At 37.7% G+C, this 22,058-nt stretch overlaps 1 protein-coding gene across 1 annotated transcript; it reads right to left on the bottom strand.

Moving 5' to 3' along the window:
- Window positions 1-620: 620 nt before the first annotated feature.
- Window positions 621-19,381, bottom strand: MCCC1 (methylcrotonoyl-CoA carboxylase 1). Its single transcript, XM_035334816.1, has 19 exons — window positions 19,259-19,381; window positions 17,953-18,002; window positions 17,298-17,437; window positions 16,732-16,827; window positions 16,444-16,565; window positions 15,219-15,366; window positions 14,282-14,403; window positions 13,267-13,378; window positions 12,865-12,946; window positions 11,909-12,036; window positions 10,066-10,249; window positions 9,465-9,574; window positions 8,204-8,420; window positions 7,480-7,566; window positions 6,850-6,899; window positions 4,966-5,103; window positions 4,373-4,480; window positions 3,118-3,189; window positions 621-1,600 (listed from the first exon to the last, which is right to left on the bottom strand). The coding sequence occupies exons 1-19, from the start codon at window positions 19,303-19,305 to the stop codon at window positions 1,481-1,483; spliced, it is 2,133 nt and encodes a 710-aa protein (XP_035190707.1). The 5' UTR covers window positions 19,306-19,381; the 3' UTR covers window positions 621-1,480.
- Between the last annotated feature and the right edge of the window lie 2,677 nt (window positions 19,382-22,058).

The following is a 22,058-nucleotide window of genomic DNA, read 5'->3' as shown; positions in this document are numbered from 1 at the left end:
AATCACCGTGGCAATCCTCTACAAGATGACCATTTGATTTTACTTTTTTGTTAAGCGGCCACTGGATTATGAGGAAAACTGAAAAGTAGTATTCTTATGCTTTTAATATACAGACCGTCTAGACCCATTTCAGTTTTTACAGTTTTTGTCTGCATTGCAGGCAAGGCTGCACAGTTACAGAATCAGAGCAGAAAATTGCCCAAGACATTGTATATTAACTCTAAAATAAGGATTTATTTGCACAGATTTAACTACGAGTTTGGGATCACTGCAGCACCTATTTGTCCCTTGGTGCAGTATCAATGTAACAGAAGTCCATATGACCAGCAGAACTTCATCTTAACCAAAATTTTGCAAGTAACAAGTTTGTAACAATTAAAGTATTTTGTTGTGTTTTTTTTTGTTGTTTGTTTGGTTGGTTGGTTGGTTGGGTTTGATTTTTTTACTTCTCTGTTCCCATATCTTGGAGACAGTTTTTAAACAAGTTTAAAAAAAAATGGTAAGCCATCAGCATGCTGTCTGAGAAATATTTTCTTTAAATATCAAAAACCTATCAATTTTCTCTTTTGCAGCACTAGAGATGCAAAAAGGTATATTATTCTCAGCTATACTTCACGTTATTATAAGGATCTTGGTACTTCACTCCAGCCAGTAAGTAACATATTTGAACATGAACAATGAGAAAAGTAATGAGGATTTTGAAGTCAGTATTTTATTTTGGCACAATTTCCAAGTATTAAATAAGCTTATCCTTCTGTGCTACTGCTTCATGTTTAAAGATCAAATATTACCTTTGGAAAGCAGTCACATTCCAACTTTGATTAGTGTAGCAAGTGTTATTTTGTATTTTTAATTTTTTTATCACATATTTCACATTATATTAAAATAATTTTTGAAATGCAAATTTTCACCACTCGTTGAGGTAAATGTGAAAACAGATGCACCAAAAATGACCGAGAAGGATCCTGGGTTACAAACAATCCTCAGATCTCTATTTGGGCAAAAAGACAAGGCCACAAACAGGAATTTTGCATGAGAAATTCATTCGTGAAATAATTAACACCTTCCAGATTTCCTTCAAATGAAGGAAATCTCACACCTTCAGTCTCACATCTCAGGTAAAATAGGCATCTTTGAATGAAAAATTAGGCAGAAGAACCCTAGCTATCCATAACGTACAGTCCTTACTAACCTCTTGTATCCTTACGGCAGTCATATCTTTTCCCAGTCTAATGCCTTTACACAGGCAAACACAATCACTGAACAGCAATCATGTAGGTCCACAAGTTATATATACGATTAAAGTATGATATCCAAGATTTCAGTAAAGTCAGCATAATTTACAGTACAACTATGCAAGGAGTGCAGAGGAAACCAATTCCTCAATCCATTATACAAAACAGTTTACTGAAAACGTGAAGAAACCTTCTCCTGAGAGAACATTAGTAAAAAATAAAATAAAATGCACCTTCCTTGAATTTTATTTTGATTCAGCCTCTTCATCCATGAATTCAACTAGCGGAGCATGTCTATTGGCCTGGGCACCTTCTTGGAAATGAACTTTTTTTATCACTCCTGCCTTTGGAGCCCTTATGGTATGCTGCATAGAAACAGATCAATAGTGAACCAGCAGAGTAGGTTGTTGTTTTTTTTAATCTATCTCCAGCATATCTTAATATTACTTTTTGGAGCAATTAGAACATGACACAATTACTTCCTCTGACACTTTTATATTTATTTTAAGCCTTCTTTTAAAATGTTATCCTAGCCCTTTTTCAAGTTTTATTTCCTCATCAATATATAGTTTGATAAGTACACTAGGGACAAAAATGCTAAATGATGTTGTATTCTGAAGTATGAATAGCTGAATGTTACGATGCTTCACTAATACTTTTTTTTTATTATTACACTAGATAGCAGGCAAAAGTAATAAACTTTTAGTCCACAATATTAATTATAACAGATTTGTTCCAAGAGCAATCTGCAGATTTACTAAAGACAATTTTGTTTGCTTCTCAAGACAGGTATTTACTGAAAAGATTTCAGGCAAATCAAGCTGAAATACAAACACAACTATTAGCTACAGTGAAGGAATAGTGTGTTTTCATACTGACCTCCAAATTGGTGTACTTGTTATTTTATCAGGTTAGTTTTCGATTTAAGTTTTGATTCTTCGTAGTTTTCTACATAGGGTTAGTCTAATATCAAAACATTTACTAACAAATGTTAAATCCTCACATCAAGCAAGAATTCATTTAAATAATGTTTTTGAAATTTTACACTTTGAACAGCACTGCAAAAAAAAATAAAAAAACTCATCTAACAGTCTGAGATATCAGCTGGAAAGGCACAAATATTTAGGGTTCAATCTCAAATAATTTGGGGGTGTAACTCAGGGTGCAGTGTTGCATTTCATGTAATTTTAGTGCAGTTTCTAAAGGGGCATCATTAAGGGAAAAGCAAATTTCCTCAACAATATTTATTCTGCTACTACAAACTGTAGTGTAAAATAAACTAATAAATCCAAATCCAAATTGTTCAGGTTACAAAATCTATAGTTCAAACAATTTTAGCCATGGCCAAGCAATGTGACAACATATAATGGCCAAAATACTAGTCCACTGAATGCCATGTGGACATACTAAAATAATTTTTTAGTATGCTCTTGGCAAAGCCTTTATGTAAATAATAAAATTTACAAACAAATTGTGGGCATATTTACAAAGTCACCAATAGGTGAATTTCTGCATGAAGTTACTGCAGGCATTAGAATGAATACACTTCTATCATGAAGAGAGAGCAAGAAATAGACCTAGACAGTTTTGTACTAGAAATAAAAGGATTGTTAGCTTCTTGTGGGAGGGATGAAAGGGACTGACACGGTAACCAAACAAATGTTAAAACATCTGCAGAGTGCCACAGATTATATAATCATCATTTGTTAATATTAACAACAAATGTAATACCCTAAAATCTAGTCTGACGCAACACTTGTTTTACAGCATATAAAGTGCAAACAACAATCTGCACAACACATCATTAATGCAATCAAAACTGATGCATGTATGACCGTATTTTTATTTTCTCAGTAATTAAAACATTTTATATGTTACTCACCTCCATTTTCATAGCAATCATAACCATGAGAGGGTCTCCAATTTGAACCTCATCCCCTGCTTTCACAAACACCTACAATTCAAATTGGGAAAAAAAATCATACACGTCTGATCTGCACCATTAAAAAACAGCAGCTGGATCTTGGCTAGCACGATCCACTGAGTAATTGTGGTTTTTCAGAACAGCCTCATAATATCTTCATTATTGTTGAATTGGGTATTTGAGTTCTCTACGTAATACTCAAGGGGAGTTAAAGGTTTTACAAAGAGGTTCGATACCAGTCAACAGGCTGATGAGGAAGCCATTTATGTTTCAAAGAGGAAACACTAGAAGAGATGAAGTATATTCGACTCCATCTGGGCTTAAGAAGCTTCTATTTTGAGATACAAAGTCCAGAACCTCTTCCTGGAGCCGGACTCTGCAAAATCCAGAGAGAAGATTGCAGGAGCCACCTATTTTTTCTGCAGCCCTGACTTAGAATGCTTTTTGAACTCCATGCAGTGGTCAAAGCACCAAGCCTGCCAGAGTTCAAGAAGCATGTGGACAGCTCTTGCTATTGTGGAGCCAAGAGTTGGGCTCAGTGATCCTTGTGGGTCCCATACAACTTGGAATATTCTGATTTTAGAGTATCTCTCTAGAATGTAAGAGATCCACAATTAATGTATTTCACTCTTTCAAAGGGTTCATGCCTTTTTTTTTTTTTTAATCACTAGCAGAATCCCCTAACTACTAAAGACAAGTATCCTGGAAATCTCCGTTCTGTTGAAACTTTTCAGTGGACTTGCTGAGTTAAAGAAAATTTTAAAAAGCAGAAACAGAAGCTTAAAAATAGTACTTAATAGAAAAAGCATTTCTGTTTATTATTATTATTATTATTTGCAAGCATATCTATCATCTCATTCTTTGGTTAGGTGAAATGGGTCAAACAGCCTATACATTTCAGGGAACTCTGGCTTAGAAAGCAGTTAAGATGAAGGAAAAATTTCAAACTAAAATTTCAAACGGTAGGATTAGTTATACACTCATACCTTCCTGAGCTCTAGAAAAAGAAGCTCAGAAGCCTGAAAACACTCTTGCGTGGCTGCTAGAAAGTCAGACTAAACAGGACTTTATCTAACTGGGAGGAGCCACACAGCACTGACATTTTTGGCCTTGAGTCTTTCCTGGCAGTATAGAACCATGCACCATTGCTGAAAGAGTGAACTTTGACACAATAGCATTGAATTAATTTTTCTACCCAAATTATTATAATTACCTTTTCAACTGTGCCTGTCATGGGTGCTACGGCACCACCTTGTGTCCCTGCTGAGCTCACTGCAGATAAGTACTTGGGTACAGGAAGGCCAATCTGAGCACTACCTTCCTACAGAAAATAAAATCAATGGCATGAGTTAACAACATAATGTAAAACCACTAGTATGTGTGCTGAAATATGGGGACAGGACAAACCCAGCTTTACACAGACAAATCAGTCAATTGTTTTGGGTTGCAGACTACTGGAGCCAGGTCACAAGGACGGGGGGCATGCTGACTGCTTTGCAATGTCAAAGTCCTCAAGATCCATGCCTGTTGCTGCTGAAGGATCAGAGAGGAATAAACTATACCTGTGAAAATGAGGCTCTACATGGACCTTCGTCCCACGTCCATACCTTCCTTATTCATGCAGCAACAGCACAGAAAGTTTTAGAAAATTAATAAAGGCTGTTTGCATAAGGCTGCTAGGACACTGCATTATGGGCCAATATAAAAACTTCAGTTTTGATTCTCTTCCACATTCTACTGCAATTTATGTTTTTCATTTACATGTATAAAACTTTAAAGTTGTGATAAAAATGAAAGGTACTTTACCGGAGAGAAGAGATAAATGGTGTTGTCCAAAATGACCAATTTGGACTTGCACACTTCTCCATTTACTGAAGACCTCAAGTAAACTGAATCACCTTCATTGAAGATCTCTCCAGAAATCACGAACATTTTATCTTCAATCTGAAATTTAAACACTTTTATAAGGACAAAGCCTAACCCTTCACAAACACTAAAATAACAAAGCAGAAGTTAGTGTTTGTAGTATATATTCATAACCTGGGTTTGTTTCTTCATAGATAATTCTGGATGTATTTTTTAACCACCTTTTTAAATCTTATGTATCCTTTATTTTTTGATTAACAGAACGTATTGTGTATCCACTGCAGTCAGCTCAGATTAGCTAATACACTCTCCCCAAGACAGTTTGTATCATAAACTATGGAATAGCAGTCAGCAAAATATAAAGTTATGCTATTTCTCAAAAACAAACAAACAAACAAAAAGTTTTCTGTTTAGTGGTGGGACCTGGACCCAGTATTTCTAATTTGTCCTAACATCTTAACTTTCTTCAAACCCATATTAACCACCTCATTTCACAAGTTTCCACTTTGCTTTACAAAAAATAAGTAAGTTTCTCACTCTTGGATATTTTTCATACAAAATCTTCAACACATTCTCTATAAATGTACAAAAGAGCAGAGAAGATCAGTAATGGAAACAGCGTCAATTAGAAAACAAAACAGCAAAAGACCAAATGGAAAGGTCATTTATTTGCACGTAACCCTTTCATCTAGGTCAATGAAACCTGGCCATCTGCCACAGCTTTAGAATACAAAGATGGTAAGAATTTGAATGTAAGTGTGCTATGTTTAACATATATTTTTAGTTGCAAGTCTTGCTCAGTGATATTGGGAATCAGAGACTTGCTAGTCTTCAAGAAAGTTACAGGCAGAGATAAAAATCAGTCTACGTTTATACAGTCACACACTATTTTCCACTGACCAAACACCTTATCACATACATTGAATGGATACTGCCTATCTGATACTGATCCCTGAGAAAATATCCTTTGCTTGATGAGTATCCTGAGCAGGGATGCAAGTTAGATCAACATCCTGGGCAGCACCACGAGCGCTTGTCAGTTCCCTGGCCCAGCAACCTGCTCTTAGTTGATATTGGTCCCAGGGCAGGTTTTGTAGCACTGTCCTCTTCATGATCAGCTCCTGAGACACACAGCTCTGCTTCTCCAACCCTTATCTCCAGTTTCTCTCCATTCCCATCTCAACCTGCATTCTTCCTTAGGAGTCTACATTCTCCCCAGTAGCACTTCACCTCCCACAAAGGCCTCACTCAATGTCCTTTCCACCCTCTTTATATTTTGCTGACATTATTTATATGGGAAAAGCCTAAAATGTAAAAGCTTTCCTCTATTACTTATGCAATCAATACACTCAAAATAACCTGAGGGTTATTTGAGGGATGTGGGTTATTTCAATACTCATATCTGAAAAAAATAAGAGTATAGAGGCTTGAATTACCTGACATGGGGATATACACCTTAAAGTACAAGAATTTTCTCACTATTTTTGTACTATGCTCATCTCTATACAGTCTCAGCAGTTCATAAACACTGATTCCTTTTCATTATTTCCTTTTTCTGAATATTAGAAATGAGAAACTCATCTACAGAGAGACTGCATTCTCAAGCATGTAATCATTTGGGGTGCCTAATTCAAGATAAAATCCATTATGACTCCAAGAAAGGAGTGAGTATGACTCCAAGGCTAAAATACTGAAGTCTACAACAACTGCTGCAAGTGAACCAAAACAAACTCCTAATCATCAAGCAACTTTAATAACTGTTGATACCAAAAAAGTCTGTAAGAAACTGATTCTAATGAAATACCTGAAACAAGTCTACTTTACCTGCATGGTGTATGATCCTTCTCTACCGTAACTTACAGCTACATCCACAACTGTTCAATAAAGCAAAATATATGTAAGTAGATATAATTATATGATCTAGAGAATAAAACCATATAAACTACACTTAATCTTGTTGATAAAAAGGAGACCTACCAATACTAAGAGAATAATAAGCATTTTCAGATTAGCTTAGCAGACACTGCAGATTTCACACTGAATTCTAAACAATTTGTCTTTCAAAGCTGACCATCTGAAGCTATGCTCTGAAACCTGTATATTAACTTACCTGGACAGGAATCAGATTTTTGAGAGGGAAGAACTGCTGAACACTACGACACATAAGTCAAGTCAAACAAAACAGCACTCAGTTCTTCCAAAATCTAAACCTAATTAATTTAAATGATGAATATCATTAGTGTCATTTGAATTTGGTTTCAGTCTCTTTAAGATCTAAGGGCATAGATTTAATAATTAAACACACAACCTTGTGAATTCCCTTCCCAGCTTCAAGTGCTTAAAACTCAACACTGCTTCCATCTGCTATTTCTTAACCTGAATTTTCAAGCACCAGTTGAAATAACTTTCTCAACTATTTCCTCTCCCTCCACACCCACTTTTTTATTCACTTACTATTTTCCCCATCCAGCAGAGAGAGTTTTCTAGTATAACATATATTTATTCTTCTACCAGTGCTGGATGCAAATGGTGAGAATTTATCTAAAACACAAAACATACAGACATGTTACTTTTATTACAGTTTAGCAAAACACACAACATTTAGAACATACACCACAAAAATCTCTGCCCTATTAAACCTACATATTTATACCGCACATTAAAGATCAGGGAATCACTGTAAGAGATGGTGACAATCCATCATTCAAACTGCAAGACTGAATAAACTGAGGCTGTATCATCTACATAAAACATGCAGTCCTTTTCATCCCATTAAACCCCTCTGCCTCTCCCAGTTCTAGCCAGTCGGTCTTTATCTCTGAAGACCTTGGTCCAACTGTAGGACTAATGGTGACAGATACTAACTGTGCTTGTGAAGAGCAAAAAGGACACAGTGACATGGATTAAGAATCCCAAGGTCTTTCAGACAGGCGCTTATCTGAAGTGCCTAGGGAAGCAGTCCCTACATTACAGTGGTGATATATTCAATATCTGTCTCTCAACAAAAGTTATAGTCTGCTGTGTGCATAAATATCTGACAAATGCTGTAACGCAGAACCCTGAGCAGGCACAAAGTAAGGCAAAAAGGGAGTACACAAATTAAATAATTACACATGAGGTCACAGCACTGTCTCATCCAGTCACAAGCAAAACAAAACAAAAGAAGAATGATCCTTACCATCTGACTGATCTCTAAAAGCCTCTGTTGCCATTTTCTCTTTCAGTATGAGTCCCAGAGCTGCCTGACACAAAACTTCATGTCGGGTTGCCTTTTTGGCTGGGAACAGTTCATCATGGTGTTGAGGAATGAAATTAGTGTGCACATTTCCAGCCTCAAACTGTGGGTGTTCTGACAGGCTCAGTAAGAAATCAATATTAGTGCTTAATCCTACAATCTGTCAAGAAGAAGAAGCATATTGCCAAGTTGAAACGAAGTTACGAATGCATAGCTTTCTGCTCAGCTTATGCATAGGTGAAACTTTCTTCACACAGCACCAACAATGAACAGTTTATGAACAAAATGTAATTAATTCAACTGGTATGTTTTTATTGCATATAAAACCATTACTTTTTAAAAAGGTATTTTTTTTAATTGTAGATTTCTCAAAAGCACTGTTTCCAAAATGATACCTTTGTCCACTGTGAAGTCAAAAAAGCTTTCCAGAAATAGTTAGGGGAGGAGGTGGTTTAGGGAAAAAAATCGCTGCTTCGGAAAATCTTATTCTGAGTATTCAAAAGAACACTCCTAATATGAAAAGACCCTCTTGTTAAAAAATAGTTATATAAGTTTCAGACTTTCCATATTAGATCTTTGAATCGCAACAAATAGAAACAGTGACTTTTTAAATTTACTGTACCCTATTCATTTCCTGTAGTGCAAAGTATCTAATCAAGTATATATATAGAAGATACATATATACAATACCAGGAGTTTCTAAAGAGAAAAAAAGAGGATGACTTCTTGAAAATAAGTCATAGCATTAAAAAGTCTCCTTATTTCCTTACCACATGTATAGTCTAAAATCTAATTGCTTTTATAAATAAGAAATTACAAGTAAACATTGTCTGATACAAATTTTACCTGCAAATTCCTTTTAGTTTAAGAAAACTATGACAAGGATCAATAAGTTTGTTATTTAGCCCTACTGTTCTACAAAGGCCCAGATGCATTATCCAACTAAAAGGTATCACCAACTTAAAAGCCCATGTGTAAAACTGGACTTCACACTTATCTCTACCAACTCCACCAATGCAAACATTTTGCAAATTAGGAAAATTCACAGCGAACAAACAATGAATCTGAAATGGTACTGGCAATCCAAACTTCCTCTAAAAAAACACTTTTGCTTTATTGCAGTTTTTTATCTGCCTGCTGTTAGCTCAAGGTGTTCAAGCAGTTAGTTCAAGATTTGAAATCACACTGGGTCCCTCCTACTTACATTATATTGATGCAAGCTGTATCGCAACTTTCTCAGTGCTGCTTGACGATCCTCAGCCCAGACAACTAACTTCGCAATCATCGGATCATAATGAACAGAAACCTCATCACCTAAAATATATGAAAAAAATTCTGTAACACTACAAACCTATTTTCTGAAAGCTGGTGTACATAATACTGCACAGCATATGGAATTAAACTCTCTGACACAAGTAATGGCCATGTTTCTGTATGGTCTTAAAGAATATTTATTAACCTGGATGATGTGACCTGGCATTTCAGTTCCAAGGAAAACCTCAGTACAGACTTTTGTAGAGGTAACATTATTCAAATTAGTAGGACTAATAAATTGTGGCAAGAATAAAATCAGCATAATCAATTACAGACAGTAATTTGAATAGAGATTTTTTTTTAAAAAAAGAGGTAAATAAAATACCCAGTTATTGTACATGCACAATCACGAGGAAGAATAATTCTGTGGAGATTGGTATTTATAACAACACCCTGTGGGACAGATTTATTTAGGCCAAAACAGGAAATGTTTATAATGAAAAGCTTTTAATGTTAAACATTTCTGACTACACCACTGCCTTCAGTTTTACCTTGTCTGACTCCAGTTTCTATCCGGGTGAAACTATCAGGTGGTGGGGTGGACAAGTGCAACAACGGCCCAGCCCCAGGCATGAAGTTATTATTAGGGTCTTCAGCATATATTCTAGCTTCAAATGCATGGCCTCGGAGCAGAATCTCTTCCTGCTTTAGGGGAATCTTCTCTCCAGCTGCAACCTGAAAAGGTGTTCTTTAATGCAGGATCAATATTGTGGAGTGTTAATGCATGAAAGAAGATTAAATATCCTTCTTCCAAACATGAACAATTAGAAAGCACATTAAAAAAAGAGCAAGGAAAAAAAAGTGTTAAATCATAAATGGCTAATTCTAACCTTACCCCTTCCTTTTTTTCTGAGGCACTAGTCTAAGGATTTTGAGTGATTACTGTAAATTGACCTCAGTATTTCACACAGCTTAAACATAATGGAAAGTCTTTTTTTTTTCTACTGGATATGTCAAAAATAATTAAATGCTGAAGTTAAAGGTTGATCAACTAAAACATTATTAGAGAGAAAAACTGTACTAAAAGCAGACGATAAAATGGATTACTGGCAGCCAATACAGTTGGCATATACTGCTGATTCTTTTGTATACCAAGGGACCTGTACATGTAAATGATTGTTTCTCTAGGGTAATTTCTAAGAATTTACAAATCTTTAATAGGTAAGAAAATAACATTTTATTCCTCAACGGAATTTTCATTATAAATGCAGGAATACCAACAAACACCAATAACATGCCAGTTTGAAACTGAAGAGAAAAACAGCTTTCAGGGACAAAATAATAAACCTGCTGCAGTTCAACAGAGAGGAGACCCTTCACCAGGAAGCAACACAAACTCCATCTACAAGTGGAAATACCAGTTCCTATTAAAAATCTTGAGCAACGTTTTTTCTTCATTTGAAGCGTTGCGGGTTTTCCATGCTCACCAAACTATGGCTTTCAGAAGAGGCAGCAGAATACAACTTAGCCCTCAAACAAACAGTGCTACACAGATTCAAAAAAAAAATTATCTCAGAAAGAACTGACATTTTCTGTCTTCTGACTCGCATCCAAAAACCAGTAAACTTCTCCACCTTCTCTCTTTTTAGTGTTGTTTGACCCCTGCTCCAACTCAGCCCTCAGTGCTCAACTTCCACACTTAGATCAGCAAGCCAAAAGCCTCCTTTTTTGCATCCACATTTGGCATTATTTCTTTCTGCTTACACGAAACACTCCACCACCCTATCTATTTAAGCTCAATGTGTGCTGCTGTCCTCCCTTTTTGATTTATCTAAATAGAATTATTATTTTTTTTAAATTTCCAGTTCCCTAAGGTCCAAAACTTCCTGTTCAAATGTGTGAGTAATCTCTCTGCATGCTGGGTGTGTGAGGAAATAGCCTGTTTCCAGCCCACATAACTATACATTTATTTTAGAATGTGACCATACTGGTAGAACATCAGGCATGTTTTTTGAAGATTCTTCCTTCCACGGCCTGACCAAAGTATTATTTGGGGCTAGAGATACATTTAGAGTTTAAGAAATTGTTCAGCATGACAAGAGAAAGGTCAGGTCCCTACTCTTCCCACTTCCCACATCCTGTATAGTTTCACTAAATATATGGAAAGAAAGTTTTTCTCTCCAAAATTGGAAGAATTTGTTGCAATTGAGAGCAACCAAAATATTCTACAATCAGGGTAATAAGAGATGTTCCTCCAGAGCAAAGAAAACTCTATGCAACTAGCAGAATGGGAGATAGGCATCTGAAAATCTATCTGGTGTCTCATAGGCAATACCAAAGAGAGCCACTCACCAGACAGGAGGGACTCTGCATCTAAAATCAATTATCACTTACCCTAAGCTGCCACTCCACCAAGTCTGTTCCAGTGATCATCTCTGTAACAGGGTGCTCTACTTGCAGTCTGGTATTCATCTCCATGAAGTAAAAGTTATGCTGGGAGTCCATAATAAACTCCACTGTTCCTGAAGTATTTAATAAAGAAGCACATTTCATGAGGCTTTCTCAGGATAGATATTTAAGACACATAATTGATTTATGTCACAAGACTATTATTTCTAAAATAGATGCAGTGAATCTCATTAAATTCCATGTCAATTATTTTTATGGGTGACAGTTGAGGTCTGAAACAGAAGAGTTGTTCCCTTGCATACTTACATATTCTGTGCCATTTAGTGACCATTCTCCTCCTTCAGCAGTATAGCTATATTTCATTAGAGGTATAAAAAAGTACATCAAGACTGCTGAAAACGCTGTGTATAAGGAGAGGGCATGGTTTTTTTTTTTGTTTGTTTTTTAAATAAGCATCCAAAGAAATCAATGGGAAAACAGAAGTAGTGACAAATAATTTTAGCAGGTAATTTTTCATTTGGAAAATAGTATGGATTTTATAGACAGTGAGTTTTGTTTTGTTTTTTAAAGGTTTTCCACAGAAGTTTGAGCATAAGGTTTTATTCTTTGTAAGCTGAAAGATAAATTATTTTCCCTTGCCTTGCTTAAACTTACTAACATTCACAATGCTCGCTTTCCAAAACAATCTTGTTGATTGAATCATCTGCTCTGAAATTCTTTTTCTTTCTATTATGCTGCCACTGGTCTTAAGTACAGACCAGGTATGCTCATCTAAATTTATGATTCCATGAGAATTAACTATTACTTGCTTCCACCTCAAAAAAAAAAAAAAAAAATCAGATGTGTTGTACACAAAAACAATCAGATGTCATTTGCCCTGAGATTCGCGGTCTTAATAAGCTAAAAGGGTATCGCTGGAGCATCCACACCTCCAGACCTACCTGCTCCTACGTAATTCACTGCTTTAGCTGCTTTGACAGCGGCTTCTCCAAGTCTCTTTCGAACTTGAGGGTTAATTCCTGGCTGTAAATAATAACAGGAATACATAAAATAACAAATTTCAGTGATATTAAACCTACTATGCATGAATATTTTGCACTGTCTAAAAACTGTACTGTAATCCTTATCAATAAGAGAAATTTATTTCATTTTCTCCTGAGAATCATTTTCCTAAACATCTTTTTTTTTTTTAAGTAGAACACAGTTTCTACAGCAAAGTTAAAGCAGGTGGTGAGAATTACAAATAAATTTCTAACCCGTTTGATGAATTGGATGGGACTTAGCAATGACTTTAAAAATATGTCGTTTTATAAAAATGTAAAATATAAGAACTTTCTTCTCACCCCTGGTGCCTCTTCAATGATCTTCTGATGTCTTCTTTGCACACTGCAGTCTCTTTCAAACAAATAGACCGCATTGCCATGCTGGTCACCAAACACTTGGACTTCAACGTGCCTGTTTTCATAATAATAGATGTTATTATGTATTTCACTGAATCCCCAATCCTGCAACTGACTTCACCCAAACAGACTTTGAACTTGTACATAGTTCTGTACTCTTCAGTAAGATTTATTACAGGTTTAGGTGTCTGCTCTTGAATAGCCAAAAATGTAGAAATGAGGGTCCTAAATGAAATAGGATCCTAAATGCCAGCTAGATAATGAAACCTCACTGGTCAAAATAAATATAACATATATTTAAAGGCTGCTACCTCTCTATTATGTTACAATAAGAGTAGAAATATTTCATTATTATTTATTTTCCTCTGAATTTCACAATTTAATATAATTTCACAAGAGGCAGCAGCCCTGACTCTAGAATAACCTTATTTATTTCGACGTACCATTTCAGAGGACAACTACTAGGTGACAAAACTTAATTCTTTGTGTAAAACCAAGGAAATCTTGTCACCATTCAGGTAAATCCTCCAATGCTGGCAAATTCCCCAAGAATTTAATGAGATTTTCTCATATTTAGCTGACAGCATAAGCAAGCCCCCACTTTCTTTCTAATGAATGCTTTCTTTACAGTGCTGCTTCAAGGAAGATGTAAAGTGCAAGATTATCAAAAAGACCTCTGTCAAAAATTCTTAAGAAAAAACAAATGAGTTCAGTTTCACAGGTCAGGATGAGCTACAGACTATCACTTCTGTTTTAAATATCAAGTTAGAGGAAGAATAAATAACTAGTTTAGGGCATCTGAGGGCAGCAGAAACACCACATCTTTACTCAAGTCTGTAGTTGAAGTATTATAAAGTGATTCTTTATAGATGGAAATTTCACTCTATTATTAAAACACCTGTTTATTTAACAGTAAAATAAACATTATGCTGTTTTTATTAAAACATCTGTTTCTCACCTTGGATTATCTACAAATTTCTCAATCAGCATTGCATCATCATTGAAAGATTTCTTTGCTTCTCTCCTTGCTGATTCTAGTTGGTCCAGAAACTCCTTTTCTGAACGAGCAATTCTCATGCCCTAGAATACACACAAAGAAAAAAAGCATACCTAAATGTCTAAGGATACAGTACACGGTAAAAATCCTTGATGCACACAAACAGGTTCATGACTAAAACAGCAAGAAATGCACCTAATGATAACAATACAAATTGCTCATCAACTTCCAATAAGCTAATCCTATTATAAATCCTACTGAAAGTGCCACTAAAAGTACAATAAATAGATATTATCGATACATTGATATACATGCATATCAAATGCAATTTGATTCTTAAATATCACGGAAGTTTTCCAAGACTGGCAAAGAAAACCTGATGTTACTATAAAATAATTACAGCTATTACAGAAATAACAAGAATTCTCTGTCACTCAATTTTTGCAGATAAGTATTTCAGAGTAAAATCAGATTTCGACAGGGAATTCACAATACATTAAAGAGTGTCGAGACACCAAATAGTTAAGTGTATTTCTAATCATTTTTATTCAACACTTAAAACCATTAATAAAAAAAAGACACAGAGGCTATCACTAAGTAACAATTTCACATCACCTACTTTCACACAAACCTGTATGACAATTTTTCTGCATATGTGAATTACTGGAAATCCACTGAAATAAACAAAACTCTCCCAATATACACCAGCTACTTATTTTCTGCCTGACTGCAAAATGAATGACAGTAAGATTTCATTGTATTGTGCTGGGCATTATTAATAAATTTTAACCAAACATAGTTTTCCAATTTGTTTTCAAAGATTTCTTTGGGTATAAACTAGAAACTGAGGTGTGACAGCTTTACACTGTGACAAACAGATCTGCATTAGCTCCCTTACCTTTCCTCCACCTCCGCGAACAGCTTTAATCATTACTGGATATCCTATTCTCTTGGCATGGTCTTTTAGACATTCATCTGATTGATCTTCTCCATGATAACCTTCAACAACAGGAACGCCAGCAGCAGACATTATAGCTTTGGAAGTGCTTTGACAGAATAGTTTTATGTTTAGAATGAAAGTAATATTTTTCTCTTACTTTTAAGCTCCAAACCTGTAAATGTTACCCACGTTAATTCTCCTTACAGTTCCACTGATACCAATGAGGGTTACAGAAGTGAGTTATGCAGAATTCTACCATAATTAATCAAATGCTTCAAATAGGAATTTTCTTCTCCAGTCTCTCCAGATAAAAGTGGGGGTCAATTCAGGTTTATCTTATCTTTTTTATCTTTCTTATCTTTTGATCCACGTTATGGAGGTCAAAACCTACCATTTTTGTATGACTACACTACACCTTACCAAAACTATATTTAAAGTTCTACAGAGACAAAACTCTTTTCATGATACAGGCTGGATTCACACCACATAAAACACTTGAGCATAACACTAATTACTTCAAACAGGCATGCAAAACTAGTTAAATTACAGCGGTGATTTACCCTCATATTAGCAAGTGATAAAAAATAATTTGCTGAAATTAATATTGCACAGGTTGTGTGTTAATAATAACCTTATTTCCATACCCTAGTTTTATACTTTATAGACCAAAGAAATGTTTCCAGGGTAAGTAACTATGAATAAGATCCGCTGTGATGAATTAAATTTATCACCCCATTTTACATCAGCCAAAATAACCTATGATGAGTGATCTTATGAGTGAGCAGCTTTCCATTTTTTCCACTGTTCAGGACCAGTACGCAAGTGATACAACCTGACTCCTGAACCCTTACCTATATAACACTGCAAGGACCCTGTCCTAGAAAACTAGAATCAGTTAAGTACTTAATTATTAAAAGCCCAGTAACTGAACAATTCTTATGTTTATAGGAATCCCACAAATGCAAATTTGAAGCCTATTCCTTTGAAGAAAGCAATATAAATAAGACAATATAGGGCAATATAAAGACAATATAAGGCAATATAAATAAGACAAATAAGAAGCAATATAAATAAGACAATGAAAACTGATGGAAAAAAAATGTGGCAACTGGTCCTTTAGTAACAAAATTAGCTTTGCCAAACTGTAAATTGCATAACCAAGTAACAAATTAGAAATAGATACCTCTTAATACCCATATCTCTGATAGCAGATGAAGGCGGACCTATGAAGATGATTCCCTCTTGCTTGCACACCTCTGCAAACTCTGTGTTTTCTGAGAGGAAACCATAACCTGGATGAATAGCCTAAAATAGAATAATGTTACCAGCCTATTTTTATATTAGTTTAGCTTAGAAAACCCTGAAACTTCAGTATAGTGCTAGGGAAGCACAAGATGCAAATACCATGTATAAATATGAAAAACTTAAGAGCAGGCAGGTATCCAAAGATTTAAGGTCATGATCAACGTACCTCTACTGCTGAGGCCTTGGCCACCTTTATGATTTTCTCCATGGCCAAGTAACTCTGCTGTGAGGGTGCGGGACCAATGCAATACGCTTCATCTGCCTGTTACAGAAAAAATAGATATTGCACATATTGTTTATTAGACAATAAAAAAGCAAATTTAACTTCGAATTTCTCAGCTCATTTTATTGTTTATCAGACTGCTAGCATGCAACAGTTTAAATCATTGCCTCTCTTCATAGAGAGACTCAACTGGGAGAAATGAACTCTGACTTCCTTCCCAAAATCAGAGTTCATTCTCTGATTCCCAGTGGCTACTCTGGAGTTAGAGCACCAAACTTTTTTGCACTGCTTGTAATGCTGTCAGGTGTTGAGACAGAGACAAAGCAAACTTTTCATAGATTTGTGGAATAATAGGAAGTAACACTACAGAGGTGAAAATCAACTACATTAGCACAGACATCTGCATTAACATTTAACTTAGTAATGAGAACTACCATTCTGAATGAATGTTAGTCCCATATAGAAGTGCCTGCAGAAATCAATCACAAACATAATTGAATATACTTCACCATTGCTACATGCATGGAATTCTTGTCTGCTTCACTATAAACTGCTACAGACTTCACACCCATTTTCTTTGCTGTTCGCATCACTCTGCATGCAATTTCTCCTCGGTTTGCAATAAGAATCTTCCCTATGTTGTGACCTCCTGTTTAAAAGGATGAAGCACAGTAAGCAATTTTTAAAATAAATATATAATTAAAAACAATGCTGGAAATAAAGCAATTTTAGAATTCTGATTTCTTTTTCACCATTTAGCGTTTATTCATGACAACAGGGTTCACTTCGATCACCTTGCTAAATTTTACTGATTTCTTTCTTATGTTGCTTAAATACTAATATGCCTAAAAAACAATTCTCACCCTGACTTTGCAAACTTTGTATCACAAAACGTCTCAGAGGAAAACGTCACAGAAAATGTAATCTTCATGTAAGGTCAGTATGACTAAGTACAACAGATAAATTATTCAAAACATTGTTTACACATTAAAGGTGATTTCCAGTAAGTCATGTACAGACTACTGTACCCTTTTTTGAAAACTATACAAATATAGCATATTTATCCAAAAAATGAACCTATATATTTTCAGGAACTAATGGTCTAAAACTATCCACATTACACAAGCAATTGAACCTTGCAGCTAAAGAAAGCATGTTACATACCTGCTGTCGAGGAGACACATTGTACAAATCTTTGTGCTGGGTTCCATTGCCTGTACAATCAGAAACAAACAGAATAGTTACAGAAGTGTGTAAAGAAGTTGCAACTGAGCTACTTCTAGTTTCAGGTGCAAAGACAGCACCAACCCAAATCTGAAGCTTCTCATACAACTATTTACACAGAACATAACCAAGTACAACATGTTAAGTAAGGGTGAACAAACTTCATCAGACCTCTGTGTAAAAGGGTTTCCATTTAGACACAACAGGAACAACAAACTGCCCCCTCGCTTTCTGAGCAGCATTCGAAGTGGAAGAGTTACTGTGGGTTACTCTAAGTCCTTTGGTGGACAAAACAGAGCGTGGCACTTAATACAGAGTTGGCAATGTGAAGTATTTGGGAAAGAAGACACAAATAACCACAAAATAGAAAAGCTTGCAGAGGCAGTAGTTGTTTATACAGACAGAAGGCACAAGAGCTGAACGTGAAAGATGTCAAGAAAGAAGAGTTTGAAAACTGAGAACTCTTCTACCTGTGAAGAACTCTTCTATCTGTGAATTTCATTTCAGAAATGGAAAGTTAAATCTCAAATATGACTGAAAGCTCTACAGAAACCAGGTATTGAAGACTAAGTGGCTGGAAGAAACTACTGAAGCGAACTCTTGAAGCTGTTTTAATTAACACATAGGTCAACTTTGGAATCTTGGATCAAGTCCAGTAATTCTTAAATGATACTGGACAAAAAGATGCAAGATGTCCTTGACACCACACGATCAACAGCAAGATGGGACATGGCTTCCTGACCTTTTAACAGACAGCTGTCATTGTCACCAGCTCCTTCTGCCCTTACAGACAGCACAGGGATGGCTATAGTGGGGAGTCAGTGACAGTTATCAAATCTCAAATTTGATAACAAATTTGATAACAAAGGACACTTTGATGGAATGTACACCAGTTGCTAAAGCTGAATTTGGGGTTGTTGGGTTTGGGTTTGTTTGTTTGGGGGGGCTCTTTCTTTCCACAGCAGAAGCCGGGGTTCCTGTACGCCCCCGGCGCCGAGCAGCGCCTCAGCTCCCAAGGCGCAGAGCCCCCTCCCCGCCTCCTCCCTCAGGCAGCCCGCCTGCACCCCGGGCTCCGCGACGCCTCTGCCAGCCCCAACCGCCGCCCGCCCCGCCGGCAGCCGTTAACGGCCGGGAGGAGAAGGAGATGGAAGAGAAGGAGGAGAGAAGCCGGGCGAGGGGAAGCCGCAGCGGCCGGAGCGCCACCGCCTGAGGGAGCCGCGCGCCGCCCGCCCCGGCCCGCACTCACTGACGCTGCAGCGCCCAGAGGCAGCGGCGGCCCCGCACCAGCGCCATGTTGGCGAGCGCGGAGGCCGGCGGGGCGGGGGTGTGCGCGCCAGGCCGGCCCCGAGTGGCTGCCGCTGAGGCGGGCGGCGGCCAGGAGGGACCGGCGGGGCGGGGAGACGGAGGACGGAGGTCACCGGGGGAGGCGCTGAGAGGAGGCCGCTGAGCGCTGTCAGCCGGTGGCCGCCTGGTGGGGCTCGCTCGGGGAGGCAGCAGAGAAAGTGGGCAATAAAATGGCAGATGGAATAAATCTGAAATAAACGTGAGGTGAAGCAGGCGGCAGGAGGAGTCTTGGATTCATTTATGAACGCCTGGGCTCTGAGTTGTGTGCCTGCAGCATGGGCTGCCTGGGGGTTGTGACACATGAGGGGTGGGTGGGAAGGGCACGGGGATCCCCTGCTGCCATACTGACCCTGTGCCCAGGCATGACCACCCAGCTCAAAACTGAGCAGTTTATGTGGAAAAGAGGGGTGAGACATGTCCCACCTCCACAGACAATGCAGAAGGGGCACCTCTTGCCTGCACCACTCACTCAGGCATCACCACATAGCAGGCGTTCTGGTTCAGGGCCCTGTTAAACCTCCCCGTGCGGCTCCAGCTCCCTATATAGGTGCTCTATGTAGAGAAATGAAAAAACATTAGCACTTATTCAAAGTATTAACAGTTACTCATGACTGGAGGGAGGAGAGGCCTTGCAGAGGATCTAGACATGTTGGCATATTGAATAGCCATCATCTAGCCATCAGCTTGACGTTCAACAAAGGCAAATGCCGGGTGCTGCATGGACAAAGCAATGCTGGACACAGGCACAGCCTGGGAGACGAGTGGCTGGAGAGCAGCCCAACAGGATGGGACCTGGGGGTGCTGGTGGCATTGGTGTGGCCTCACTCCGAGTATTGTCCCTGAAAGCATCCAGAGGAGGGCAGCAAAGCTGGTAGAAGGGCTGCAGGGCACGCCTTTGAGGGGAGGCTGAGGACACTTGGGTTGTCTCCTCTGGAGAAGAGGCTGGGGGACGACCTCACTGCTCTCCGCCATGTCCCAATGAGGGGAAGTGCAGAGGCAGGCGCCGGTCTCTGTGCCCTGGTCACCGAGGACAGGGTGCATGGGAACGGCACAAAGCTGCACCAGGGGGATCAGACAGGACATTAGAGAAAATGTCTTTACCAAGAGGGTGGTCAAACACTGGAACAGGCTTCCTAGAGAGGTGGTCAAAGCCCTAGGCCTATCTGTGCAAGAAGCATTTGAATTGGGATCTTAATAACATGTTCCAACTCTTGGTTAGCCCTGATGTGGTCAGGCAGTTGGGATGATTTTGTAGGTCCCTTCTGACTGATTTATTCTCCTCTATTTAAATAGCAATTGGACCACACTTTTCCCCAGGAACTCTCAAGCTGTCAGTTGTAATAGTGGCAGCATTATTGATATACAGATTAAGCAAAATTTTCAGCATGTTTGTCTTTAAACACAAGATGGCAGCATTTTATGTAGTTTACCGTTAAACACTGAGAAGAGCTAAGGATATTCTGCAATACATAAATCAGAGGTGGTGGAGGATTTTACACTTTGAACAGAAACTAACAGAAGTAGCAAGCATATTTGTATTGCAAATCTGATCTTGATGAAAGTGTCCTGTCAGTGTGGCTTTTAGAGCTTGCAAGGTCAAGTGGGATCATTGGACTGAATATGCAGATACTTGAAAGGGCAATGCAGTAAAACCAAAAGGCAGAAAGTAACTGTTTTCCCACTGACACCAGGAATATGCTTAATGTGCCACGTACATCGATGGAGGCACTGCAATGAACCTAGTGATGTACCGGATAGGTTGGACTTGTAACAGTTTAATTTTTATTGTAGAAGCTTGTGTATTTTGAAAGCTGCTTTACATTATTTATTTGAGTAGTTATCTCCCCCCCTTTTCCTTTTTTTTTCTTTCTATGAGCAGATTGTGAACAACATAATTTGTTTGAAATTTGAATTCATTTTACTTCAGGAGATAACAAAAAAATAATTCCACAGCAAAATCATAGACTCATAGTCATTTAGGTCAGAAAATACCTCTAAGGTCACCAGGTCTGATGAAAAAGGTTAAACATTGGCTGGACTCTGGACTCATTAATCATATTCTTTAGAAATATATGGGCTATAGGAAAGCCCCAGCAAAGCCAAGGTTCAAAAACAAGATCCACATCTTTAATCCGTACAGATTTTCTGACTCAGATTGAAAACTTTCCATTTTCCCAACAACCATTTATGACGTTTCTGCATATGGGAATGCAACTTACTCCTTTTAAAATTTTTGAAGGAAGAGTTAAGAACCTGAGCCAATGAAACAATAATTTAATAAGATACTTGGGATCTAGCAACTTCATAGGGAATAGAACTTGCAGAAAAAGTGAAATGAAGGTTACCTGGCATTTTGTGGCTAGCTGGGAAAGTCGAGGTGCTGGGAACATGAGCTTCAGACATGCATGGCCCTGAGTTATTGGCATGCAATGGCCAGAGCTATTGGTGTGAGAAATAAAAAGATTAGCTCAGAGTTGCTTAGCTCCCTTCACATATTAACTTTTAGCTTGAAGCATGTCTTTTGCTGTATGCATGGACTTAATGTTCATTATATGAGCATATGTTGATCCCTGCATATCTCTCACTAAATATAGGTGCATTTCATGTATGCACCAGATAACCCTCAGCCCTCGTCTGGGATCCCCAGCCCCTCCTGCCCTGGTCTCCCCAGGGAGGACACTGCAGATACAAGCTTATTTCAC

This window comes from Oxyura jamaicensis, chromosome 9 (genome assembly GCF_011077185.1).
Source record: "Oxyura jamaicensis isolate SHBP4307 breed ruddy duck chromosome 9, BPBGC_Ojam_1.0, whole genome shotgun sequence".
Classification (NCBI taxonomy): domain Eukaryota; kingdom Metazoa; phylum Chordata; class Aves; order Anseriformes; family Anatidae; genus Oxyura; species Oxyura jamaicensis.
The sequence above is the reverse complement of the archived record's forward strand: the minus strand, read 5'-3'. Positions and strand labels throughout refer to the sequence as shown.